We start from the raw sequence: 24,076 nt of genomic DNA, 5'->3' as shown, positions 1-24,076 counted from the left end.
TTTTATTTTTTTAGGAGTTCCCGTCATGGCGCAGTGGTTAACGAATCCGACTAGGAACCATGAGGTTGCAGGGTTCGGTCCCTGCCCTTGCTCAGTGGGTTAAGGATCCGGCGTTGCCATGAGCTGTGGTGTAGGTTGCAGACGCAGCTCGGATCCCGCGTTGCTGTGGCTGTGGCGTAGGCTGGCAGCTAGAGCTCCGATTAGACCCCTAGCCTGGGAACCTCCATATGCCGCGGGAGCGGCCCAAAGAAATAGCAAAAAGCCCCCCAAAAAAATAAATAAATAAATAAAATTTTATTTTTTTAATTCAGTGAGTTTTATTATATTTATAGTTGTACAACCATCATCATAACCTAATTTTAGAACATTGCATCCCAAACTCCCAGCCCATCTCTGCCCCCTAAGCTCTCTCCTTTGGTAACCATTAAGTTTTTCAAAGTCTGTGAGTCTGTTTCTGTTCTGCAAATAAGTTCGTTGTATCCTTTTTTTTAGATTCCATACATAAGTGATAGCATATGGTGTTTGTGTTTTTCTCTTTTTTTGGGCATACTACTATTTTAAAAAAATTTTAATTGGAGTATAGTTGATTTACAGTATTCTGTTAGTTTCAGGTATACAGAAAAGTGATTCACTTATATATAGTTTTCATTTTACGTTATTATAAGATATTGAATATAATTCCCTTTGCTAGAGAATAAATCCTTGTTGCTTATATAGTTTATGTATAGTAGTTTGCATCTGGTTTTTTCTTTTTTTGGCTTTGTAGGGCCACACCCAGGGAATATGGAGGTTCCCAGGCTAGGGGTCGAATTGGAGCTGTAGCTGCTGGTTCATACCACAGCCATAGCAACGTGGGATCCAAGCTGCATCTGCGACCTATACCACAGCTCACGGCAATGCCGGCTCCTTAACCCACTGAGCAAGGCCAGGGACCAAATCTGCGTCCTCATGGATGCTAGTCAGATTCATGTCCACTGAGCCACAGTTTGTGTCTGTTAATCCCAAACTCCTAATTTATCCCTCCCTCTCACCCTTTCCCCTTTGATAGCAAAGTTTGTTTTGTGTTTGAGTCTGTTTCTATTTTGTATGTAGCTTCATTTGTATTATTTCTTTTAGATTCCACACATAAGTGATATCATATAATATTTATATTTGTCTTTGTCTTACTTCACTTAGTATTGTCTAGGTCCATCCGTGTGCTGCAAATGGCAATATATCATTCTTTTTTACGGCTGAATAATATATGTGTGTGTCTGTGTGTATATGTTTTCTTAAGCCAGTTATCTGTTGATGGGCACTTGGGTGGTTTCCATATCTTGGCTATTATAAATAGTGCGCCTGTGAACAGTGGGGAGCATGCATCTTTTTGAATTAGAGGTTTTTTCTTTTCTGGATATATGCCCAGCAGTGGGATTGCTGGATCATATGGTAGATCTATTTTTAATTTTTTAAGGAATCTTCATATTGTTTTCCATAATGGCTGCACTAATTTACATTCCCATCAACAGTGCAGGAGGGTTCCCTTTTCTCCACACCCTTTCCAGCATTTATTATTTGTAGACTTTGATGATAGTCTTTCTGACCAGTGTGAGTAATACCTCATTGTGGTTTTTGATTTGCATTTCTCTAATAATAAGTGACGAACATCTTTTCACGTGCCTCGTGGCCATCTGTGTATCTTTAGAGAAATGTCTGTCTGGGTCCTCTGCCCGTTTTTGATTGAGTTGTTGGTTTTTTTGATACTGAGTTGAATGAGTGGCTGTAAACTTTGAATATTAACCCCTTGTCAGTCACAACATTTGCAGATATTTTTCTCCCATTCTGCAGGTTGTCTTTTCATTTTGCTGATTGTTTCTTTTGCTGTGCAAAAGTTTTCATGTTTGATTACATCCCATTTGTTTACTTTTGCTTTTATTTCTTTTGCCTTGGGAGACCTAAGAAAATATTACAATGGTTGTGTCAAAGAATGTTTTGCCTGTGTCCTCTTGTAGGAGTTTTATGATGTCATATTTAATATTTAGGTCTTAAAACCATTTGATTCTATTTTTATATGTGATGTGAGGGACTGCTCTGATTACCTTGGTTTACACGTAGCTGTCCAACTTTCCCAGCACCACTTACTGAAGAGACTGTCGTTTCTCCATTGTATATTCTTGCATTAATTGAATGGAGGCATGTGGGTTTGTTTATTTATTTGCTTTTTAGGGCTGCACCTGTGGCATATGGAAGTTCCCAGCCATAGCCATAGCCACAGCAATGCCAGATCTGAGCTGTGTCTGTGACCTACACATCTCACGGTAGTGCCAGATCCTTACTTAACCCACTGAGCAAGGCCAGGGATTGGACCCGCATCTTCACGGATACTAGTTGGGTTTTTTGCCACTGAGCCATAACCGGAACTCCGGGGTGTGTGGGTTTATTTCTGGACTCTGTTCTGTTCCATTGATCTCTGTGTCTGTCCCCCCTGCCCTGCCCGAGTACCATCATGCTGTTTTGATTACTGTAGCTTTGTAGTATTGTCTGAAATCTGGAAGAGTTATGCCTCCTGCCTTGTTTTTTTCCCCTCAGGATTGCTTTGGCAATTCTGGGTCTTTTATGGTTCCATATAAATTTTTGGATTATTTGTTCTAGTTCTGTGAAAAATGTCCTGGATGTTTTGATAAGGAATTGCATTAAATCTATAGATTGCTTCAGGCAGCATGCACATTTTAACAATACTAATCCTTCCAATCCAAGGGCATGGGCTTGCTTTATATCTCTTTCAGTCAGCAATATACTTTATCGGTGTTTTATAATTTTAAGTGCTTAGGTCTTTAACCTCCTTGGTTAAGTTTATTCCTAGGTGGGTTTTTTTTTGTTTTTAGCCGTGGTTTTTAAACAGGATTTTTTTTTCTACTTTTTTATATTTTATGTTAAAGAATTGCAACAGATTTCAATATATTAACTTTCTGTCTTGCTTCCTTGCTGAATTCACTTATTCTAATAGTTTTTGTGTAGAAACTTTAGGGTTCTCCATATAGACTGTCATGTTATCTGCAAGTAGGGACAGTTTGGATACTTTTTATTTTTTTTGTCTGCTATGCCTATGACTTCCATTATTATGTTCAATAGAAGTGATGAGAGTGGGCATCCTTGTCCTATTCCAGAATTTAGTGGGAAGACTTTTAATTTTGCACAACTAAATATTATATTAGCTGCGAGCTGTCATAAATGGCCTTTGTTATGTTGAAATATGTTCTCTCTGTGCCCACTTTGGTGAGAATTTTTATCACATCTTGAATTTTCCAGATGCTTTTTTGGTGTTTATTGATATGATCACGTGTTTTTTGTCCTTCCTTTTGTTAATGCAGTGGATTACATTGATTGATTTGCATATATGGAATCATTCTTATGACCCTGGACAGAATGCAACTTGATCGTGGTGTATGATCCTATTTATGTGTTGTTGGATTTGGTTTGGTAGTATTTTTTGTTTTGCTTTGTTTTGCTTTTTAGGGCCACACCTGCAGCATAGGGACGTTCCCAGGCTAGGGGTTGAATCGGAGCTGCAGCTGCCAGCCTATACCACAGCCACAGCAACATGGGATCTGAGCTGCACCTGCAACCTACACCACAGCTTACAGCAATGCTGGATCCTTAACCCACTGAGCACGGCCAGGGATCAAACCCACGTCCTCATGGATAATAGTGGGGTTTTGTTACCGCTGAGCCACAACAGGAACTCCTGGTTTGATAATATTTTGAGGATCTTTGCATCTATAGTCATCAAAGATATTGACCTGTAATGTTATTTTCTTGTAGTGTCTTTGGTTTTGGTATCAGGGTGATGGTGGCTTCATAGTATGAATTTGGGAGTTTCCCCTCCTTTTCAACTTTCCAGAAGAGTGTGAGAAGGACAGGTATAATTTCGTCTTTGTATGTTTGGTAGAATTCTCCAGTGAAGCTGTCTGGTCCTAGAATTTTGTTTGCAGGGAGGTTTTTTTATTAATTTTTTATTCATTTTTATTCATGTCTTTTTAGGGCCACATCCATGGCATATGGAGCCAAAGCTGGTGGCCTACACCACGCCAGATCTGAGCCACATCTGTGACCTACGCCACAGCTCACAGCAGCACCAGATCCTTTAACCCACTGAGCAAGGCCAGGGATCAATCCTGTGTCCTCATTTCTGCTGAGCCATGGTGGGCACTCCTGCAGGGAGGTTTTTTAAAAAACAGATTCTGTTTTATTTCCACTGCTTGGTCTGTTCAAATTATCTATCTTCTTGACTCAGTTTTGGCAGGCTTTGTGCTTCTAGGAGCTTAGTACCCATTTCTTCTAGCTTGTTCAGTTTGTTGGCATATAACTGTTCATAGTAGACTCATGATTTTGTATTTCTGTGGCATCATTTGTTACTTCTCCTCTTTCATCTCTTACTTTATTTGGGTCCACCCTTTTCTTCTTGGTGAGCCTGGCTAGAAGTCTGCTCGTTTTGTTTCTCTTTTCAAAAAACCAGCTCTTGTTTTTGGATTTTGGTATTTTTCTGATTGTTAGGTAAGTAGGTTAGCTTGTTCATTGGCCATTTCTCTAGTTTTTTGAGGAAAGCCTGCTGTATTGCTATGAACTTCCCTCTTTGGAACTGTTTCCTGTATCACTCAGTTTTGTGTTTTCATTGATGTTTGTCTGAAGGTTTTTTTTAATTTCTTCCCTGGTTTCATGATTGACCCATTCATTTTTTAGTAGCATGTTTTTGTTCTTTTCCCATTTTTTTCTGTGGTTCATTTTTACAGTTTCATACCATTGTAGTCAGAAAAGACACTCGAAATAATTGCTGTCCTCTTAAATTTGTTGAGGCTTGTCCTAGTAGGCGGTCTATCCTAGAGAATGTTCCATGCCTGCCTGAAAAGAATCTGTTTTTTTTGTTTGTTTATTTTGGATATAGGGTCCTGTAGATATCAGTTAAATCCAACTGGCCTGTTTTGTCATTAAGTCTTGTAACCATTGCATCTAAATCAATTTTTATCTTGGCATTTGAATTGTCCTTTTTTTTTTTTTTTTTGAGGGCCAACCTGCAGAGGTTCCCAGGCTAGGGGCTGAATCAGAGCTACAGCTGCTGGCCTACACCACAGCCACAACAATGCGGGATCTGAGCCATGTCTGCAACCTGTAGGACAGCTCACAGCAACGCCAGATCGCCAACCCACTGAGGCCAGGGATCTAACCTGCATTCTCATGGATACTAGTGAGATTCGTTCCCACTGTGCCACAGTGGGAACTCCTGTTTCCGTGTAGCTTTGGCCTGGATTGTGCATGTTTGGAACATCAGAGCAGCAATACTGTCGTCTTGTTGCATCTCATCAGATACACATGATTTCAAATGTCCCATTACTGATGATGTTCACTTTTAATCACTTGATTGAGGTAAGGGCCTGCTAGGCTTCTCTACTATAAAGTTAACCTTTTCCCCTTTGTAGTTAGTATTTTACAGGGAGGTACTCTGAATGATCTAAGTAGTTCACTGTTCATCAACCATCCACTTAACTTGTTTGTATCAGTGGATTTATGGTTTCCTGTTTTATTCATTGAGGTGTAATCTCTTACTATGATATGTTATGCTCAGCTTGTGTCAGGTTTGGTCCATGGGAATGCCTTCAGATTTGCTTCTGTGTCCTTTCGATTTGTCTCCCATATCTTAAGCACTTCCTTGCTTCCTGTCACAAGATGTTCCAGGCTCAAACTGTGCTTTCTTTGCCCCAGCTCTAGAATCAGCCTTTTTTCCCAAGGAGCCCTGGTTCTTTTTAGTAGAAAATGGTATTTTGAAGTCAAAATCTGTGTAGCACGAGGGTGAGGAGAGGGCTGCTCACTGCTCCAGTGCCGTGTGTGTGTGAAAACATGAGCTCTCACTGGTTTCTCCAGTTATAATCCCAACACCATAGGACCTCTTTTCTCTCTTCCCATATTTCTAACAGTGGCTTCTTTTATTCTTAATTACTTATTTTATCAATCTCCCCATATTTAATCCCCCTCCTGTCATCATGCCTAGCTGTGCTTAAACCCCCCGCTTTATTTTTTTGCTTTTTAGGGCCGCACCTGTGGCACCTGGAAGTTCCCAGGCTAGGGGTCGAATCAGAGCTACAGCTTCTGGGCTTCTGGCCTACACCATAGCCACGCCAGATCCAAGCCTCATCTGCAACCTACACCACAGCTCATGGCAATGCCAGATCCTTAACCCACCAAGCGAGGCCAGGGATCAAACCCACAACCTCATGGTTCCTAGTGGGATTTGTTTCCTCCGAGCCACAACGGGAACTCCAGTGCTGAAGCCCTTTATTCATATCTTGACTCTTGCTCCTCTCTTCCTCTTGCAGGTCTACTTTGAGGATGAGGACAGGGCAGAACTATACCAGGTACCTCCCAAGAGCACCCTCCTGCAGGTGCTGCAGCACCCCAGGTGAGTAGACCCAGGAAAAGATGCTCAGGCACCTTCCTTGGGATGCTGCCAGGTTCTTATTCCACTTCTGAGTGTTAGCCTGGTACGGGGTCCTCTCCCTTCAGCTCTGGACACAAAACTGAGAGACAGTAACTTAGGAGACTGGCCTGGGCCAGCAGCCAAAGAGGCTGCAGTGTGATGACTTGGCCCCCTGCACTGCAGCCAGGACACCCTCAGACTGGGAGAGGAACAGGGCTGGTTGGGAAGGAAGAAGCTGCCTGACTTTTGTACGCAGAAGTTCCTCTTCCTGATTGTGCCTGGATGCCTGATACCATCATCTGGAAACAGCAGTGCCTCTCGAAGTCAGGCACCATCATTTACTGGCTGTGTGACTCTGAGGCTATTCCCTCTTTAAAATGGGGATCATTACTCTTGGCCTGCATACGTCTCAGGTGTTTGCAAGAGTAGGAGCCCGTGTACTCTGATAAACTAAAGGGGTGGTCTTGCTGTGAGGGGGAGTCTTTGTTAGTCACAGTGGCAACCAGATGGATTTGGCAGTTGTCTCTGTTCAGCTTTGGGGACCGGGGGTGGGGGGGGGTTGGCCATGTTCCTAGGTTATAAGGGGATGCCCTCAGTAGCTTTCTTAGTTGACTCTTGGCCTACTTCTAAGCTTTGAGCAGAGCACATGTCTTACATTTAGGCTGAGAGAGTCCAATGCTCTAGGGCAAAGGGCGTGGTGGGAAATGAGGCTGGAGGGAGAGGTTACGGCCACGTGCAAAGGCTTTGAGCACCCTGCTATGGAGCAGGGTTCCGTATCCTGATGGTGTATGGAGCCCCAGAGGCTGTTTGTTTAGGTAAAACTTAGCATGTGATGTACAGATCTGAAGTGCACTCTTCAGTGGTGAGGCCTGAAGTAGGGGCAGGGATGGGGGAGACGTTGCAGAGGCAGGTTGAATAGGGGCCGGGGATGTGTTGACTGACTCGGTGGGGGGGTGTCCAGCTAGTCTTGATGCTTCTGCTTTGGCCTGGCAGGCAGCAGGTGGCAATTTCTTCAAGTATCATTGATGAATTGGCAGTATTTTTTTTTTTTCCTTAGCCCCAAATCTCCCTTCTAGTTCATAGACAGGTTTCTAGCTGTTCATTTCTTTCTGTTGTTAGCAAACTACCCAGAATTCTTTAAAGGCCTGAGGTCTACCCTACACCATCTCCCCCAAATGGAGAAATCTAAACAGAAAGCTGACTGATTTGTGGAGAAAAACCAGTTTCGTTCTCCCCAGACAGTATAAGTGCATTGGAAGTGATTACTTTTTAAATGACTAGCATGGGCAAGAGGCTACCTAGCACAGGTTTCTGGCAACTTCAGGCCCTGAGTTGGGTGCTAGGCCAAGATAGAGGCCCTGCTGTCCAGATTCGAGCTCACTGAGCGATGCTAACATCCCTCGACCTGAGAAGCCAAGGCCCTGCCTGCCCTCCAGTCTGCCCACTTCATTGGCTTTTTGCCCAGCAGCTGCAAGCACCTTAGTGACCTGCACCTCCTGGCTTTGGCTCCCTCCTGCCCCGTCACTAACGCTTTTCCAAATTAAAGCCAGCTGAGACACGACTGCTTTCCAGAAGTCCTTCCCAATTCCCTTTCCATAGAGGGAATAATATCCCTTAAAGGCTGACACTGTACCTCGCAGATGCTTCTATAGTTGTGCCCTGCTGTCCTGGTTTATTTACTGCCCTCCCCTCAGTACCTGAGAGCTGGGATGGTGGCTTTTGCTTGTTGTTTCATCTGTTTTCTCAGCACAGGGCCTGGCTTACCCTGGACACTCACTGTTGAATGAAGGAATGAAAGCATGGTCTCATTTCATGTTTAGCCACAGACATACATGATGCTACAGGACTGGCCCAAAGGTTCTGGCTTGGTTTTAAGGGGCAGAAGGTCATGCTGATTTGCAGATTAAGAAACCAAACAAATAAATGTGCTACCTTGCATTTGAATGTTGACTTATGCCCAAAGGTTCACCTTGAATGTTGCTGGGAACGTCCATGGACGATTCAGATTGCAACTCAGTGAATCCCTCTCTTTTGTTGTGTTCACTGCAGGTACTCTGTAAAAGCCCTGACGCCAGCATTTCTGGTCTGTGTAGGATCCTCTGCTTTCTGCAGGAATTACCTCCGGGGGCGAAAGGTGCACCAGATAAAGTGATCGGGTCAAGCTGTGGGAGCCAGGCCTCTAGATCTCCTCCCTCCGCCTCCGCAGCCTGGAGTCCAGTACACTTGAATCAGTGGGTCCTACTCCTAGAATCTAGCACTTTATTTTTATCACCCTGAGGACAGGCCTTCCCCACATCGTGGTGGGGAAGAGCTGTCAACTTCCAGAACTGCAGCCTTTCTGGTCAGAGTGCTGAGCTCCCCTGGTCTTCACTCTTTTTGTTTGTTTGTTTTCAGGGCCACACCCGTGGCAAGTGGAGGTTCCCAGGCTAGGGGTCTAATTGGAGCTGCAGCTGCCAGCCTACGACACAGCCACAGCAACACCAGATCCTTAACTCACTGAGCGAGGCCAGGGATCAAATCCACCTCATGGTTCCTAGTTGGATTTGTTTCTGCTGCACCACGATGAAAACTCCATTCTCCTCTCGATACAAAACTGTGTGCCTTGGTCATGACACCCTTGGACCCAGCGGCCTCCAGCCTCCATCTCTGACCTGGGAAACGCACTGGCCTGCGGAAACTGACTCAGGATCCAGTGACATGGTCTGAAGCTTTGTGGAGTCAGAGGCCTGGAGAAGCTAGGCCTCACACTGCACTGTACACAAACCAAGCGTGTAATGTAAGGGATTAGAGCTGAGACTCGGGCCTCCCATTGTTTCATGAGCACAGCAGGCTGCTCTGTGGGGACGCTATAAATGCCTTGGGATGAGAATGGGGCCAGGAAGGGGGTCCTGTTTCTGCATCTATAAAGACCTCCACACCAGGGTCTTCCAGAACACCTAAACAGTTTGCCAGTTTTGCTGATCTTTGCCGTATGGAGAGCTGTGACTGTTCTTGGATGGTGGCTTTGAGTTTCTCTCCAGTTTCCACATTTTAGGATTTTGTGCCTTATAAACTGGAAAATCTTTTTGCATGTTGAGTCACTGTCATGAGTTGTATTTTTGTTTACAGCTATTTGCTCTTCCTCGTTCCTAGAGGATTCCGTATATCCTTACCTGGCAGTGCCTACCTCACCCCCTAGGGAGGAGTGCCCTTCCGCACGCCTGATGGAAAGGGACAGGAGCGGACACGTTCAGATGGAACTTGCAGAGCATCGTGTGGTGGGCTCATGCTCTTTTCCCTCAGCCATGAGAACACTTCCTGAGGCGCTGCTTCTTCAGCCTGGGTGCCAGATGCTGAGACAGTGGAGCAGAGCTCAAGTAGCTGGCCTGCAACCATGGGCTGTAATCTGAATGAGAAGTAAATCTTGCAGTAGTAAGTGCTGACCCTTTGGGGTTTTTACTATAGTGAGGCTAACTAATACATCAGAAAACTGAATCCAGCTGCTGCCCTTAAGGTGGACTGACTTGGGATTTGGTGCTGTGTGCTTTGCCATCTTTGAAGGGCACTTTGCTGTGGAATATTTACAAAGAACCAGGGACCTTTCATTCCAGGTGCAGGTCCTGCCTGTGGCTTGTGGCCCCCAATCCATCCTAAGTCTGGCTTGGCCACACTGAGGCCATCCTCGCACTTCTCAGCTAGACCCTGCACATTGTGCCAGAGGCTCACATTTAGCCAGCAGCAATCCTAGCAGGTGCCTCAGCAACCACTGTGCTCTCGTGGGGCAATGCAGGTTCCAGGGCACTGCCTCATGTGACAGAAACTTCTTACCCTACTCTGCTCTGGACACTGAGGCTGGGGTGAGATGCCAGATGAGAGAGTACATTATACGTTCAAAATACACATACCTGAGAATGGTCCTTATGTGACTGTCATCCCTGTCACCCAGGTCCTGAGCCGCTTCTGCTCCACCTGCTCTTCAGTCCCTGCCACTGCTCCTGCCAGGGTGGGACAGAGGCGCAAAGGAGAGAAAAGGGACTTGGGGTGCTGGACTGTTAGACCAGAGGTGGGATCCTGGTGCTGCTGACTTACTGTGATTGAGGGGTGGCTGTGTGGCGTCTACTTTGTAAAAAGTTCCCTGTGGCCCCCTCACGGGCACACTGATGTAGATTTGTGCAGATGTCATATGCAAGGTGCTCAGTGCAGTGCCTGGCACATAATTATTCAAAGAACAGCTCCTAACTCAGTGAACTACCCAGGGGCACACCCATGAAGACCAGTAGCACTAATCAGTGATTCTCAACCAGGCGCAGCTTTGCACCCCAGCGGACATTTGCCAATATCTAGAGACATTTTTGGTTGTCAACTTGGTGGCATGCTGTTGGCATTTAGTGGGTAGATGTGCCAGTAGGCACACAAAGGCACAGCAGGGAGGTGATGGTGGCCATCAACAGTCCTGGCACCATGCAACTGTACCTGAATTCTCTCATCCTAACAGCCATGCTCTCAGGGCTATGATCCCGACTTTATAAATGAGATGGTGGCATGCTGCCTCACAGGGACTGTCAGAGCCAGGATGAGCCCAAGCATCTCACTCCAGAGTCTACCTGCCTTCTCTCCCGTGCTCCTTTCCTACCATTTCTTCACAAACGTTTAATGGGCATCAAGGCTGCAGTGCATCTCAGGGTCACACAGTTGAGTGGGTGTCATAAACCTAACCCTGGCTGCGAACTGCTCCAGTGAAGAGAAATGCAGCCAAAACAAGCTAGTCTGTCTATGCCTCTGCTCCCCATTCCTTCATCATGGCTCAGTAGTAACAACTGCCATCTCTTGAGTGCTTAGGCTATGCCAGATAGCATCCACATGCTTCAAGAGGGCAGGCTCAATCCTGGCAACACTTCCAGGAGCCAATGAGCTTCACAGCATCATTTTACTGATAAGCAGCATAGAAAGGGTAAGTAACTTACAGAGCCAGCTAGCTAGTGAAAGGTAGAGCCAGAACTTGGATTCAGGAAAACTCCTCAGGAGATTTTATATATATATATATATATAGTACCAAGACTGAGCCCCCGCCTCCACATTGGCAATAAACCCAGAAACCCTTGCCTGCTCACTCCAGGGTTATGGTAAAGTCCTGGCACTGTGACCTGCAATGTCCCCGACCTGTCTGCCTGGGCAGAAGAATCCAGTCTGCAGAACCCCCTGCCAGCATCCAACATCCTGTGCATGGCATTCCCATCTGCTCACAAGCTTTCTAGGTGAGCTGGGCAACAAGATCGCCCCTTGCACACAGGGTGTCCTCAGTTACCGTTAACCAGTTAGTGCCCTCACCTCTCCCAGCCTGACATGGTTTGAATGAGCCAAGAGAAATTAAGCTTTAACCACAGAAGCTCACTGGCAGCATTGAGGGCTGCTGCTGGCTTAATAGGAGTGGGCACCAGACAGAGATTGGGACAAGATGGCAGAATAGAGGACTTAAGCTCACTTCCTCTCATGAAAACACCAAAGTTACAATAACTGCTGAACAACCACCAACAAAACAGACTGGAAACTACCAAAAAAGATACCCTACACCCAAAGACGAAGGCGGAAGACCCACAGACTGGAAAATAACTATTATTACAGAGGTTCTCCCACAGGAGTGAGTGCAAATCCCATGTCAAGTTTCCCAATCTGAGGGTCTGGCATTGGGAGAAGAAGCTCCCAGAGCATTTAGCGTGGAGGCCCGTAGGGTGTGTGCAGGAGCTCCACTCTTGGAGGGCGTACACAAGGTTTCATGTGCACTGGGTCCCATGGCAAGGCAGAAGCTCCATAACGATCTTGGTCAGACCTTCCTGTGGGTCTAGGAGGGTCTCCTGGGAAAGCAGGGGGGCAGCTATGGTTTGCTGTGGGGGCAGGACATTGGAGGAGGAAGTCCAGCAATAATCATCTAATAATCATCAGTGTGAGTTTCCCTGGAGGCTGCCATTTTGGAAAAATCTGGCCTCACCCATCAGGGCTGAGAAGTCCCAGGCCAAACAACAAAGAGGGTGGGAACACAGCCCCACCCATCAGCAAACAGGCTGCTTTAAGTCCTCCTAGGCACATAGCCACCTCTAATCACACCCACCCAAAGGCCCATCCAACAGAGGGACAAGACTCAGCTCCATCTACCAGTGGGCAGGCAGCAGTTCCTCCCATCAGGAAGCCCATCACAAGCCCCTGTATTAACTTCACACACTAGGGGCAGACACCAGAATCAAGAGAGCTGCAACTTACAAAAGAGACCACACAAAAAGCTACACAAAATGAAAAAGACAGAGAAATCTGAGCTAGATGAAGGAAAAAGACAAAACCCCAGAAAAACAGCTAAATGAAATGGAGATAAAGACCCTCATGAAAAAGACTTTAGAACAAAAAAAAATAGATGATTTAAAGATTAAGCAGAGATGCAAAATACAATAATCAAAATCAAACATTAACTAGAAGGAACTGATAGCAGAATACAGGAGGCGGAAACAAAATAAGTGAGGTGGAAGACAGACTAGTGGAAATCACTGCCGCAGAGCAAACAACAACGAATGAAAAGAAATAAGGACAGCCTAAGAGAATGCTGGGAGAACTTTAAACACACTGACATACACTTTACAGGTGAGCCAGGAGGAGAAGAGAGAGAGAAGGGCCTGAAAAAATATTTGAAGAGATAACAGCCAAAAACTTCCCTAATGTGGAAAAGGAATCACTCATTAAAATTCAGGAAGCACAACAAACACCATATAGAATACACCCAAGGAGAACACCCTGAGATAAATAATAATCAAACTGACCAAAATTAAAGAACAAGAGAACTACTAAAAGTAGTTAGGGAAAAGAGACAACATACAAGGGAATCACAATAAGTTTATCAGCTGATTTCTCAGGAGAAACTGCAGGCCAGAGGGGAATGGCATCATATACTTAAAATGATGAAAGAAAAAACGCTCCAACCAAGAATACTCTACACAGCAAGGCTCTCAGTCAGATTTGATGGAGAAATCAAAGGCTTTACAGACAATCAAAAGTTAAGAGAACCACTAAACCAGCATTACAAGAAATGCTAAGGGAACTTCTCTAGGTGTTACAACTAGAAACAAGAAAATTACAAATGAGAAGGCTCATTGGTAAAGGCAAACATATAGTAAAGGTAAGAAACCATCCACACACAAATATGATACCAGCAATCATGAGAAGAGGAGGGTACAAATGCAGGATATTGGAGATGCATCTGCAGTTAAGACACCAACAACTTACCAAAATCTTACATAGAGACAGACTCCTGCATCAAAACCTCATAGTAACCAGAAACAAAAAATTACAATACACACAAAAATCAAAAAAATTAAACACAATACTAAAGACAGTCCTCAAACCACAAGAGACAGGAACAATAAAAGGGAAGAAAAAAGACCAACAAAACCGAATCCAAAACAATTAACAAATGGCAATCAGAACATATGCAACAATAATTACCTTAAATTTAAATGGACTAAATGCTCCAACCAAAAGACAGAGACTGGCTGAATGGACACAGAAATAAGACCCATGTATATGCTGTGTACAAGATACCCAATTCAGTTCTAGGGACACATACAAACTGAAAGTGAGAGGATGGAAGAAAATATTTCATGCAAATGGAAATCAAAAGAAAGAAAAGAGTAGCAATACTCATCACAGACAAAACAGATGGTTACAAGAGACAAAGAAGGACATTATATAATGATCAAAGGATCAAGCAAAGAAGATTTAACAATTGTAAATACATACACACCCAAAATAGGAGCACTTCAATATATAAGGCAACTGCTGACAGCCTTAAAAGGAGAAATCGGCAATAACACAATAACAGTGGGGGACTTTAACACCCCACTTACAGTGAAGGACAGATCAGACAGAAAATCAACAAGGAAACACAGGCCTTAAATGATGTATCAGACTAGATGGACGTAGTAAGTATTTATAGAATATTCCATCCAAAAGCAGATTATGCATTCTTCTCAAGCAAACACAGAATATTCTCTAGAATAGATCACATTTTGGGCCACAAATCAAGCCTCAGTAAATTTACAAAAATTGAAACCATATCAGGCATCTTTTCCGACCAGAATGCTGTAACACTAGAACTCAATAAGGAAAAAATTGCCAAAAAAAAAAAAAAAAAAAACAACCCACAAACACATGGAGACTAAACAATATGCTACTAAACAACCAATGGATCACTGAAGAAATCAGAGAGGAAATTTAAAAATACCGAGAAACATATGACAAAGAAGACACAATGATCCAAAACCTATGGGATACGGGAAAGCAGTTCTAAGAAGGAAGTTTATAGCAATACAAGCTACCTCAAAACAAGAAAAATCTGAAATAACCTAAGGTAAGTAGAAAAAGAAGAACAAACAAAACACAAGTTAGTAGAAGGAAAGAAAGAAAGATCAGAGAAGAAATAAATAGAAATGAAGAAAACAATAGAAAAGATCAATGAAACTAAAACCTGGTTCCCAGAAAAGATCAACAAAATTGATAAACCTTTAGCCAAATTAAGAAAAAAAGGGAAAGGATTCAAGTGAATAAAATTAGAAATGAAAACGGAGATGTTATAACAGACATCACAGAAATACAAAGAATCATAAGAGATTACTACAAGCAGCTATATACCAATAAAATGGACAGTCTAGAAGAAACGGACAAAGTTTTAGAAAGGTACAATCTTCCAAGACTAAACCAGGAAGGAAGAGAAAAGAACAGACCAAACACAAGTACTGAAATTGAAACTGTGATTTAAAAACTTCGAACAAACAGATTAAGACTGTGGAGGAGTTAGAAGTGTCACTCTTCTTTTCCCACAAACACATCAAAAAAAAAAATCTATATCCATATATATATATATATATATAGTCTGTTGTCTTTTTAGGGCCGCACCCACAGCCACAGCAAAGCCAGATCTGAGCCTCGTCTGTGACCTACACCACAGCTCACAGCAACGCCAGATCCTTAACCCACTGACCAAGGCCAGGGATCAAACCCACAACCTCATGGTTCCTAGTCGGATTTGTTTCTGCTGTGCCACAACGGGAACTCCAAAAAAAAAAAATCTACATATATAACAATTCCAACAGAACATCTACTGAATGCCAGCAGAAGACCGCAGACCTCTAAAAAGGGCAAGAAACCCTCCACGTAACTGGTAGAACAAAAGGGGGTGGGGAAGAGACAAAGAGAAAAAAAGGAATCAGGACAGGCTGTGGAACACTGCTCCCCACCCTGGGGTGCACTGCCCCTAGGCCTGCTCAGGTGTCTGCACACACTAATTCTCCCTAGTCCTATCCCTGGAACTGACCTCCAAAGCCAGAGTCTCAGCACCCAGCTGGCTGTGGTGTCCCCCACAGTGGTACCAACGGTCTGTGCAGCACTCTCTCTGCTTTGCCCTTCTCAGTTCAGCTGCTGCACTTTTCTCAGAGGCCTTGAGGCTCCCCCTCTGTCTCAGCTGATCTCCCCATCAGTTAGGTGTCCTTAGCCAAGTGAGTGTGAGAGGAGGCCTGGGCCCATGCAAGAAGAAAGGAACCGTTGTTAGGGATGGCAAGAGGATGGGGGGCAGGATGGCCATAGGAACATCTTTCCCTGCACACGAGTGGGGACATGAGCAGGGTGGTGCCTCTTAAGTGGGCTGCAGGGGCAGGTGAAACTGCCATATCCATCTTGGACTCCTGAAGTGTCCCACCACCACTAAAGGTCCCATAACCAGGCACTACCTGTGGCCCCAGTCACTTCAGGGATTGCTGCCATGGAGGGCTGTGCAACCAATCATGACTCATTGCTCTCACCCCCTTGGGGATGCACACACCCCACTGCTGCCGCTGCCAAAGGCTCTGGGCACCACACTGAGAGCTAATGCCAATGCTAAAGGCCCTGCAACCAGGAACAGCCTGTGCCCCCACCTCCCTGTGTGTCCTCACCATTGCCAGGGGCCCAGCAACCAAGAAATGGCTACGGGCAATGTCCGGTGCTCCCATTGCCCTGGAAGCACATGCAGGCCATAAACCTGGACACCCCCTATCAAGGAGATAATAGCCAACACAAACTGAAGAAAGAGACAGCAAGCATCCAAACCAAAAGCAGCCCTAAGACCAAAAAAAAAAAAAAAAAAAGAAAATTGTAGCTTACAAGATACCCAGGGATGCTCCCCAATATAAATAGCCCTCCAAGATGACAAGGGATAGTTGGTTTCCCTAAACTAACAGAATAAGACAAATAGAAGCAATGGGGAACTTGGGGTTAATAGATGCAGACTATTGCCTTTGGAATGGATAGGCAATGAGATCCTGCTGTATAGCGCTGGGAACTATGTCTGGTCACTTGCGATGAAGCATGATGTAAGAAAAAATAATCTATACATGTATGTGTAACTGGGTCACCATGCTGTACAGTAGAAAGTTGACAGAAGGCTGTAAACCAACTAAAAAGAACAGCAACAAAAAAGACAAATAAAAGCAAAATGAAGAACACAGGAACCATTCCCAGTTAAAAAAACAGAAGAATTCCCCAAAAGAGCAAACAATGAAACAGACCTCTAGCGTTTAACAGACACCCAGTTCAAAAAGGAGGTAATGAAAATATTGAAGGAATTATAAGATTGGATATCAAGAGTAATGCAGATTACTTTAGAAAGGAAGTAGAATACGAGGAGCCAAGAAAAATCGGAAAATCCATTTGCAGAGATGAAAGCTGAGTTAAAGGCAATGAACAGCAGAATAAATAATGCAGAGAAATGAATAAGTGACTTGGAAGACAGAATAATGGAAATCCCCCAATCAGAACAGCAGACAGAAAACCAAATGAAAAAACATGAAAGCAATATGAACAGATCTATAGGATAACATAAAGTGGGCCAATCAATGCACAATAGGGATTTCAGAAGGAGAGAAAGGGATTGAAAATACATTTGAAGAAATTATGGCTGAAAACTTTCCTAATCTAAAGGAAACAGATACCAAGATATAGGAAGCACAAAGGGCCCCAAACAAGTTGAAACCAAACAGTTCAACACCAAAACATACTGTAACAAAAATGGCAGAAATTAAAGAGGATTCCAAAGACAGCAAGACAAAAACAAAAAGTTAATTATGGGGAACACAAGCAAGGCTATCGGCTGATTTCTCTACAGAAACACTACAGGCCAGAAGAGAGTGGCAAGCTATATTCAAAATTGTAAAAGGGAAAAATTTGCAGCCTAGAATACTCTACCCAGCAAGAATATCATTTAAAATAGGATAAATACAGAATTTCTCCAGCAAACAAAAACTAGAAGAATACAGTGATACTAAACCCATTCTAAAAGAAACACTGAAAGGTCTCCTCTAAATAGGAAAGAAGTAAGAAGATACATGATGGAGAAAATCACAATTGGAAAGTAATCACTTAAATAAGCTGGTATACAGATCTAAAAGGAAAGAAAAAACCTATTGTAAAAGCAACAATAAACACAAAGAACAGCAAAAGGATAAATACGAAGATGTTAAAAAGAACATCAAAATCATAAAATGTGGGAAAGGAGAGTCAGAAAATCTTGACTCTCTCTCTCTTTCTTTTAAGAATGTGTTGAGTTCCTGTTGTGGCTCAGTGGTTAACGAACCCAACTAGTATCCATGATGATGCAGATTTGATCCCCAGCCTTGTTCAGTGGGTTAAAGAGCCAGTGTTTCCATAAGCTGTGGTATAGGTCACAGATGCAGCTCAGATCCCATGTTGCTGTGGCTGTAGCATAGGCTGGCAGCCCCAGCTCCACTTCAGCCCCTATCCTGGGAACCTCCATGTGCCACGGGTGGCATCCTAAAAAGACAATAGATAAAAAAATTGAAAAAAAAAAAGATGTGTTTGAGCTTATATGATTATCAGGATAAAGCAAGCAGATATAGGAAGAGCTTAACAGGGCAACCACAAATCAAAACCAAACAATATGCTCACAAAAACTAAAAAGAGGAGGGCACAAGGATAAAATAAAAGGAAATCATCCAACCAAAAAAAGGAAGAAAGGAAGAAAGGAAAAACAATCAACTGGAAAAAAAGGTTTTTAAATGGGAACAAATACATATTTATCAATAATTAACTTAAATGTCAATGGAACAAATGCTCTAATCAAAAGACATAGAGTGGCAGTCTGGATAAAAACAACAAGAGCTTACAACATGCTGCCTACAAGAGACTCACCTTAGGGCAAAGAAGACATATAAACTGAAAGTAAGGGGATGAAGATATTTCATGTGAATGGAGAAGACAGGAAAGTGGGAGTTGCAAAACTCATAACAGACAAAATAGACTTTAAAACAAAAGCCATGACGACAGACAAAGAAGGACACTATTTAATGACGAAAGGATCCATTCAAGGAAAGGACATTATACTCGTCAATATATATGCCCCTAATATAGGAGCACCCAAATACATACAACAAATACTAACAGACATAAAAGGAGAAATTGATGGGAATACAACAATAGTAAGAGACTTTAACACTCCACTTACATCAATGGACAGATCCTCTAGACAGAAAAACAGTACAGCAACAGAGATCCTAAATGACACAATAGAAAAGTTAAAAATTGATGTTTTCAGGATACTACATCCAAGAAAATCAGAACATACGTTCTTTTTAAGTGCACATGGAACATTCTCAAGGATTAAATGAACAGTGGGGCACAAAACTAATCTCAACAAATTACAAGAGTACAGAAATTATTTCAAGTATATGCTCTGATCACAATGGCATGAAACTAGAAATCCACCACAAGAAAAGAAACGAGAAAAAACTATCTACATAAAGAGTAAACAACAAGCTACTAAAAGACCAGTGGGTCAATGGAGAAATCAAAAAGGAAATGAAAAAATACCTCGAGGCAAATGATAATGAAAACACAACCACTCAAAATCTATGGGATGCTGCAAAAGCAGTTCTTAGAGGGAAGGTCACAGCAATATGCCTTCCTCATATTGGAGTTCCCATTTTGGCTCAGTAATAAGGAACCCAACTAGTATGCATGAGGATACAGGTTCGATCCCTGGCCTCACTCAATGGGTTAAGTATCCAGGGTTGCTGTGAGCTGTGGTGTAGGATGCAGACACAGCTCAGATCCTGCATTGCAGTGGTTATGTCATAGGCCAGCAGCTGCAGCTCCAGTTCAACCCCTAGCCTAGAAACTTCCATATACTGTATGAGAGGCCCTGAAATGCAAAAAAAAGCAAAGAAACATCTCAAATCAAAAATCAACAAACTAACCTACCATCTAAAAGAATTAGAAAACAAACAAAACCTAAAGTCAGCAGAAGGAAGGAAATCAAAAAGACTCAGAGAGGAAGTCAATAAAATAGACATTCAAACAACAATATAAAAAAATCAATAAAACTAAAAGTTAGTTCTCTGAAAGGGTAAACAAAATTGACAATCCTCTGGCCAAACTCACCAAGAGGAAAGAAAACTAAAATAAACAAAAGAAATGAAAAAGGAGAAATCTCAACGGATATTACAGAAATATGAAAAACCATAAGAGAATACTATGAACAATTTTATGCCAACGAATTTGACAACCTAGAAGAAATGGACAACCTTCTAGAGACACCCACCAACAGTGAATCAAGAAGAAATAGATTAATTGAACAGACTGATCACTAGAAATGAAACTGAATATGTAATAAAAACACTCCCTATAAGCCAAAATCCAAGACCAGATGGCTTGCTTCACAAGTGAATTCTACCAAACATACAAAGAACTTATTTCCATCCTTCTTAAACTTTTCCAAAAGGCTGAAGAAGGAACACTCCCAAAGACATTCTATGAAGCCACCATCACCCTAATACCAAAACCAGACAAAGATACTAACAAAAAAGAAAAGTATAGGCCAATATCTCTGATGACTACAAAAATTCTCAACCAAATTTTATCTAACTGAATCCAACAACATATAGAAAAGATCATACACCACAACCAAGTGGGATTCATCCCAGGTTCACAAGGATGGTTCAACATACCCAAATCAATCAATGTCATATACCACATTAACAAAAGAAAAGTCAGGAGTTCCCTTGTGGCTCAGCGATTAACAAACCCAACTAGGATCCATGAGGATGTGGGTTTGATCCCTGGCCTCACTCAGTGGGTTAAGGATCCAGCATTGCCAAGAGCTGTGGTGCAGGTTACAGACGTGGCTCGGATCCAGCATTGCTGTGGCTGTGGTGTAGGCTGGCAGCTACAGCTTCGGTTGACTCCTAGCCTGGGAACCTCCATGTGCCACAGGTGTGGCCCTAAAAAGACAAAAACAAAAATAAACAAAAAAAAAAACACAAAAGAAAAATCAAAAACCACATGATCATTTCAATAGATGCAGAAAAAGCATCTGACAATATCCAACATCCATTCATGATAAAAACTCTTATCAAAATGAGTATAGCGGGAACATACCTTAACATAATAAAAGCCATTATGACAAACCAACAGCCAATATAATACTCAATGGAGAAAAGCTTGCAAATAAACTATAGTAGAAACAACAAAAACCTAAAAAATAAAAAAATAAAAGCTGGCCTTTCCACAAAAATCTGGAACAAGACAAGGATGCCCACTCTCATCACTTTTATTCAACATAGTATTGCAAGTCTCAGCCACAGCAATCTGACAAACAAAAGAAATAAAAGGTATCTAAATTGGAAGATACACCACAGCCACAGCAATGCTGGATCCAAGCCGCGTCTGTGACCTGCACCACAGCTCTTGGCAATGCTGGTACAATTGTCACTCTATGCAGATAACATGATACTATATATTGAAATCCCAAAGACTCCAGACAAAAACTTCTCTAACTGATCAACGAATCCAGCAAAGTAGGATACAAGATAAACATTCAGAAATCATTTGCATTTCTGTATGCTAACAATGAAATTTTAGAAAAGCAATATAAAAATACAATACCTTTAAAAATTGCACCCTCAAAAAATTAAATACTTAAGAATAAACCTGACTAAGGAGGTAAAAGACAAATGTGCTGAGAACTATAAAAGATTAATCAAGGAAATTAAAGAAGATTAGAAGAAGTGGGAAGATATTCCATGCCCCTGAATGGGAAGAAGTAATATTGTTAAAATGGCCATACTACCCAAAGCAATATACAGATTCAATGCAATCCCCATCAAATTACCCATGACATTTTCCACAGAACTAGAACAAACAATCCAAAAATTTATATGGAACAACAAAAGACCCAGAATTGCCAAAGCAATCCTGAGGAACAAAAACCAAGCAGGAGGTATAACTTTACCAGACATCAGACAATATTACAAAGCTACAGTAATCAAGACAGTGTGGTACTGGCACCAAAACAGTCATGCAGACCAGTGGAACAGAATAGAGAACCCAGAAAAAAACCCAGACACCTAGGGTCAATTAATCTTCAACAAAGGAGGGAGAATATAAAATGGGAAAAAGACAGTCTTTTCAGCACGTGGTGCTGAGAAAACTAGTCAGCTGCATGTAAATCAATGAAACTAGAGCACTTCCTCACACCAGGAACAAAAATAAACTAAAAATGACTTAAAGATTTAAATGTAAGACAGACACCTTAAAACTCCTAGAGAGAACATAGGCAAAACATTCTCTGACATCAACTGTACAAATGGTCTCTTAAGTCAGTCTCCCAAGGCAATAGAAATATAAACAAAAATAAACCAATGGGACATAATCAAACTTAAAAGCTTTCAGAGTTCCTGTTGTGGCTCAGCAGTAACAAATCTGACCAGTCAGGAGAATGCGGGTTCATCCCTGGCCATGTTCACTGGGTTAATAATCTGGCATTGCAATGAGGGGTGGTGCAGGCTGGCAGTTGTAGCTCTGATTTGACCCCTAGCCTGGGAACTTCCATATGCTGCAGGTGTGGCGCTAAAGAAGACAAAAACAAAAACTTATAATCTTTTGCATAACAAAGGAAACCATAAAAAAAAAAAGACAACATATAGAATGGGAAAAATGGTTGCAAATGATGTAACCAACAAAGGCTTAATCTCCGAAATTTGCAAACAACTCTTACAACTCAACAGCAAAAAAAAAAAAAAAAAAGCAAAAAAACAAAAAACAACAAAAACAACAACAAAAAACCAATTGAAAGATGGGCAGAAGACCTGAATGGACATTTCTCTAAAGAAGACATACAGATGGCCAAGAGGCACATGAAAAAATGTTCAACATCACTAATTATTAAAGAAATGTAAATTAAAAACTACAGTGAGGTACCACCTCACACCAGTCAGAATGGCTTTCATTAAAAAGTCTACAATAACAAATGCTGGAGAGGGTGGAGAAAAGGGAACCCTCCTGCACTGTTGGTGGGAATGTAAATTGGTACAACCACTATGGAAAACAGTATGGAGGTACCTCAGAAAACTAAATATAGAACTACCATATGATCCAGCAATCCCACTCCTGGGCATCTATTCTAACAAAACTTTCATTGAAAAAGACACAGGCACCTATATGTTCACTGCAGCACTATTCACAATAGCCAAGACATGGAAACAACCTAAACAGATAAATGAATTAAGATGTGGTACATATACACAATGGAATATGACTCAGCCATAAAAAAGAACAAAATAATGCCATTTGCAGCAATATGGATGGAACTAGAAACTCTCATACTAAGTGAAGTAAGAAAGAAAAAGACAAATACCATATGATATCCCTTATATCTGGAATCTAAAATATGGCACAAATGAACCTATTTACTGGCCAGAAACAGACTCAAAGACATGGAGAACAAACTTGTGATTGCCAAGGGGGCAGGAGGAGGGAGTGGGATGGACTGGGAGTTTGGAGTTAGTGGATGCAAACTATTATATTTAGAATGGATAAGCAATGAAGTCATACTGTATAGCACAGGACACTATATCCAATCTCTTGTGATAGAACATGAGGAAAGATAATATGAGAAAAAGAATGTATTCCATATATATATATTCATTTATAACATGTATTCATATATACATATATATATATGAATGACTGGGTCACTTTGCTGCACAGCAGAAATTAACACGACATTGTAAATCAACTATACTTTAATAAAAAAAAAAAGTTTCAAGAAACAAAAGTCCAGGACCAGATGGCTTCACAGACAAATTCTTTTTTTTTTTTTTTTTTTTTTTTTTTTTGCTTTTTAGGGCTTAATTCACGGCACATGGAGGTTCCCTGTCTAGGGATTGAATCGAATCAGAGCTGTAGCTGCCAGCCTATGCCACAGCCACACCAGATCCAAGCTGCATCTTGAACCTACACCACAGCTGATGGCAACGTCAGATCCTTAACCCACTGAGTAAGGCCAGGGATTGAACCTGCAACGTCATGGTTCCTAGTCTGATTCATTTCTGCTGAGCCACGATGGGAACTCCTTCACAGGCAAATTCTATCAACGTTTAGAGAAGAATTAACACCTATCCTTCTGAAACTATTCCAAAAAATTGCAGAGAAAGGAACAATCCCATACTCATTCTATGAGGGCACCATCACCCTGGTACCAAAGCCAGACAAAGATACCACAAAAAAAAAGAAAGAAAAGAAAAAAAAAAAAAGAAATTTACAGGCCAAAAGCACTGAAGAACA

At 42.2% G+C, this 24,076-nt stretch overlaps 1 protein-coding gene and 1 long non-coding RNA gene across 4 annotated transcripts in view; one reads left to right on the top strand and one right to left on the bottom strand.

Moving 5' to 3' along the window:
• TTC4 (tetratricopeptide repeat domain 4) overlaps nt 1-9,524 on the top strand; it is a 35,241-nt gene extending 25,717 nt beyond the window's left edge. For 2 of the 3 annotated variants that reach the window (XM_084965021.1, XM_003127973.5), the window contains 2 exons: nt 6,348-6,430; nt 8,498-9,524. In XM_084965021.1, the coding sequence (XP_084821147.1) occupies nt 6,348-6,430; nt 8,498-8,600 (186 nt within the window). In that variant the 3' untranslated portion in view covers nt 8,601-9,524. Of the gene's footprint in view, nt 1-4,020; nt 5,051-6,347; nt 6,431-8,497 lie in introns of those variants that run through there. The other variant, XR_014808228.1, reaches the window with a different exon arrangement.
• Nucleotides 8,822-14,603, bottom strand: LOC146402952 (uncharacterized). The gene is made up of 2 exons (XR_014808257.1): nt 10,333-14,603; nt 8,822-9,833 (listed from the first exon to the last, which is right to left on the bottom strand). It is a non-coding gene; the product is annotated as an uncharacterized LOC146402952 (long non-coding RNA).
• Nucleotides 14,604-24,076: the final 9,473 nt, after the last annotated feature.

Source organism: Sus scrofa, chromosome 6, assembly GCF_054392235.1.
Source record: "Sus scrofa isolate SSC_HxYL_T2T_F1_AM1 chromosome 6, Sscrofa_HxYL_maternal_Yorkshire_Landrace_v2.0, whole genome shotgun sequence".
NCBI classification, from domain to species: domain Eukaryota; kingdom Metazoa; phylum Chordata; class Mammalia; order Artiodactyla; family Suidae; genus Sus; species Sus scrofa.
This window is presented reverse-complemented; position numbering and strand designations above follow the sequence as displayed.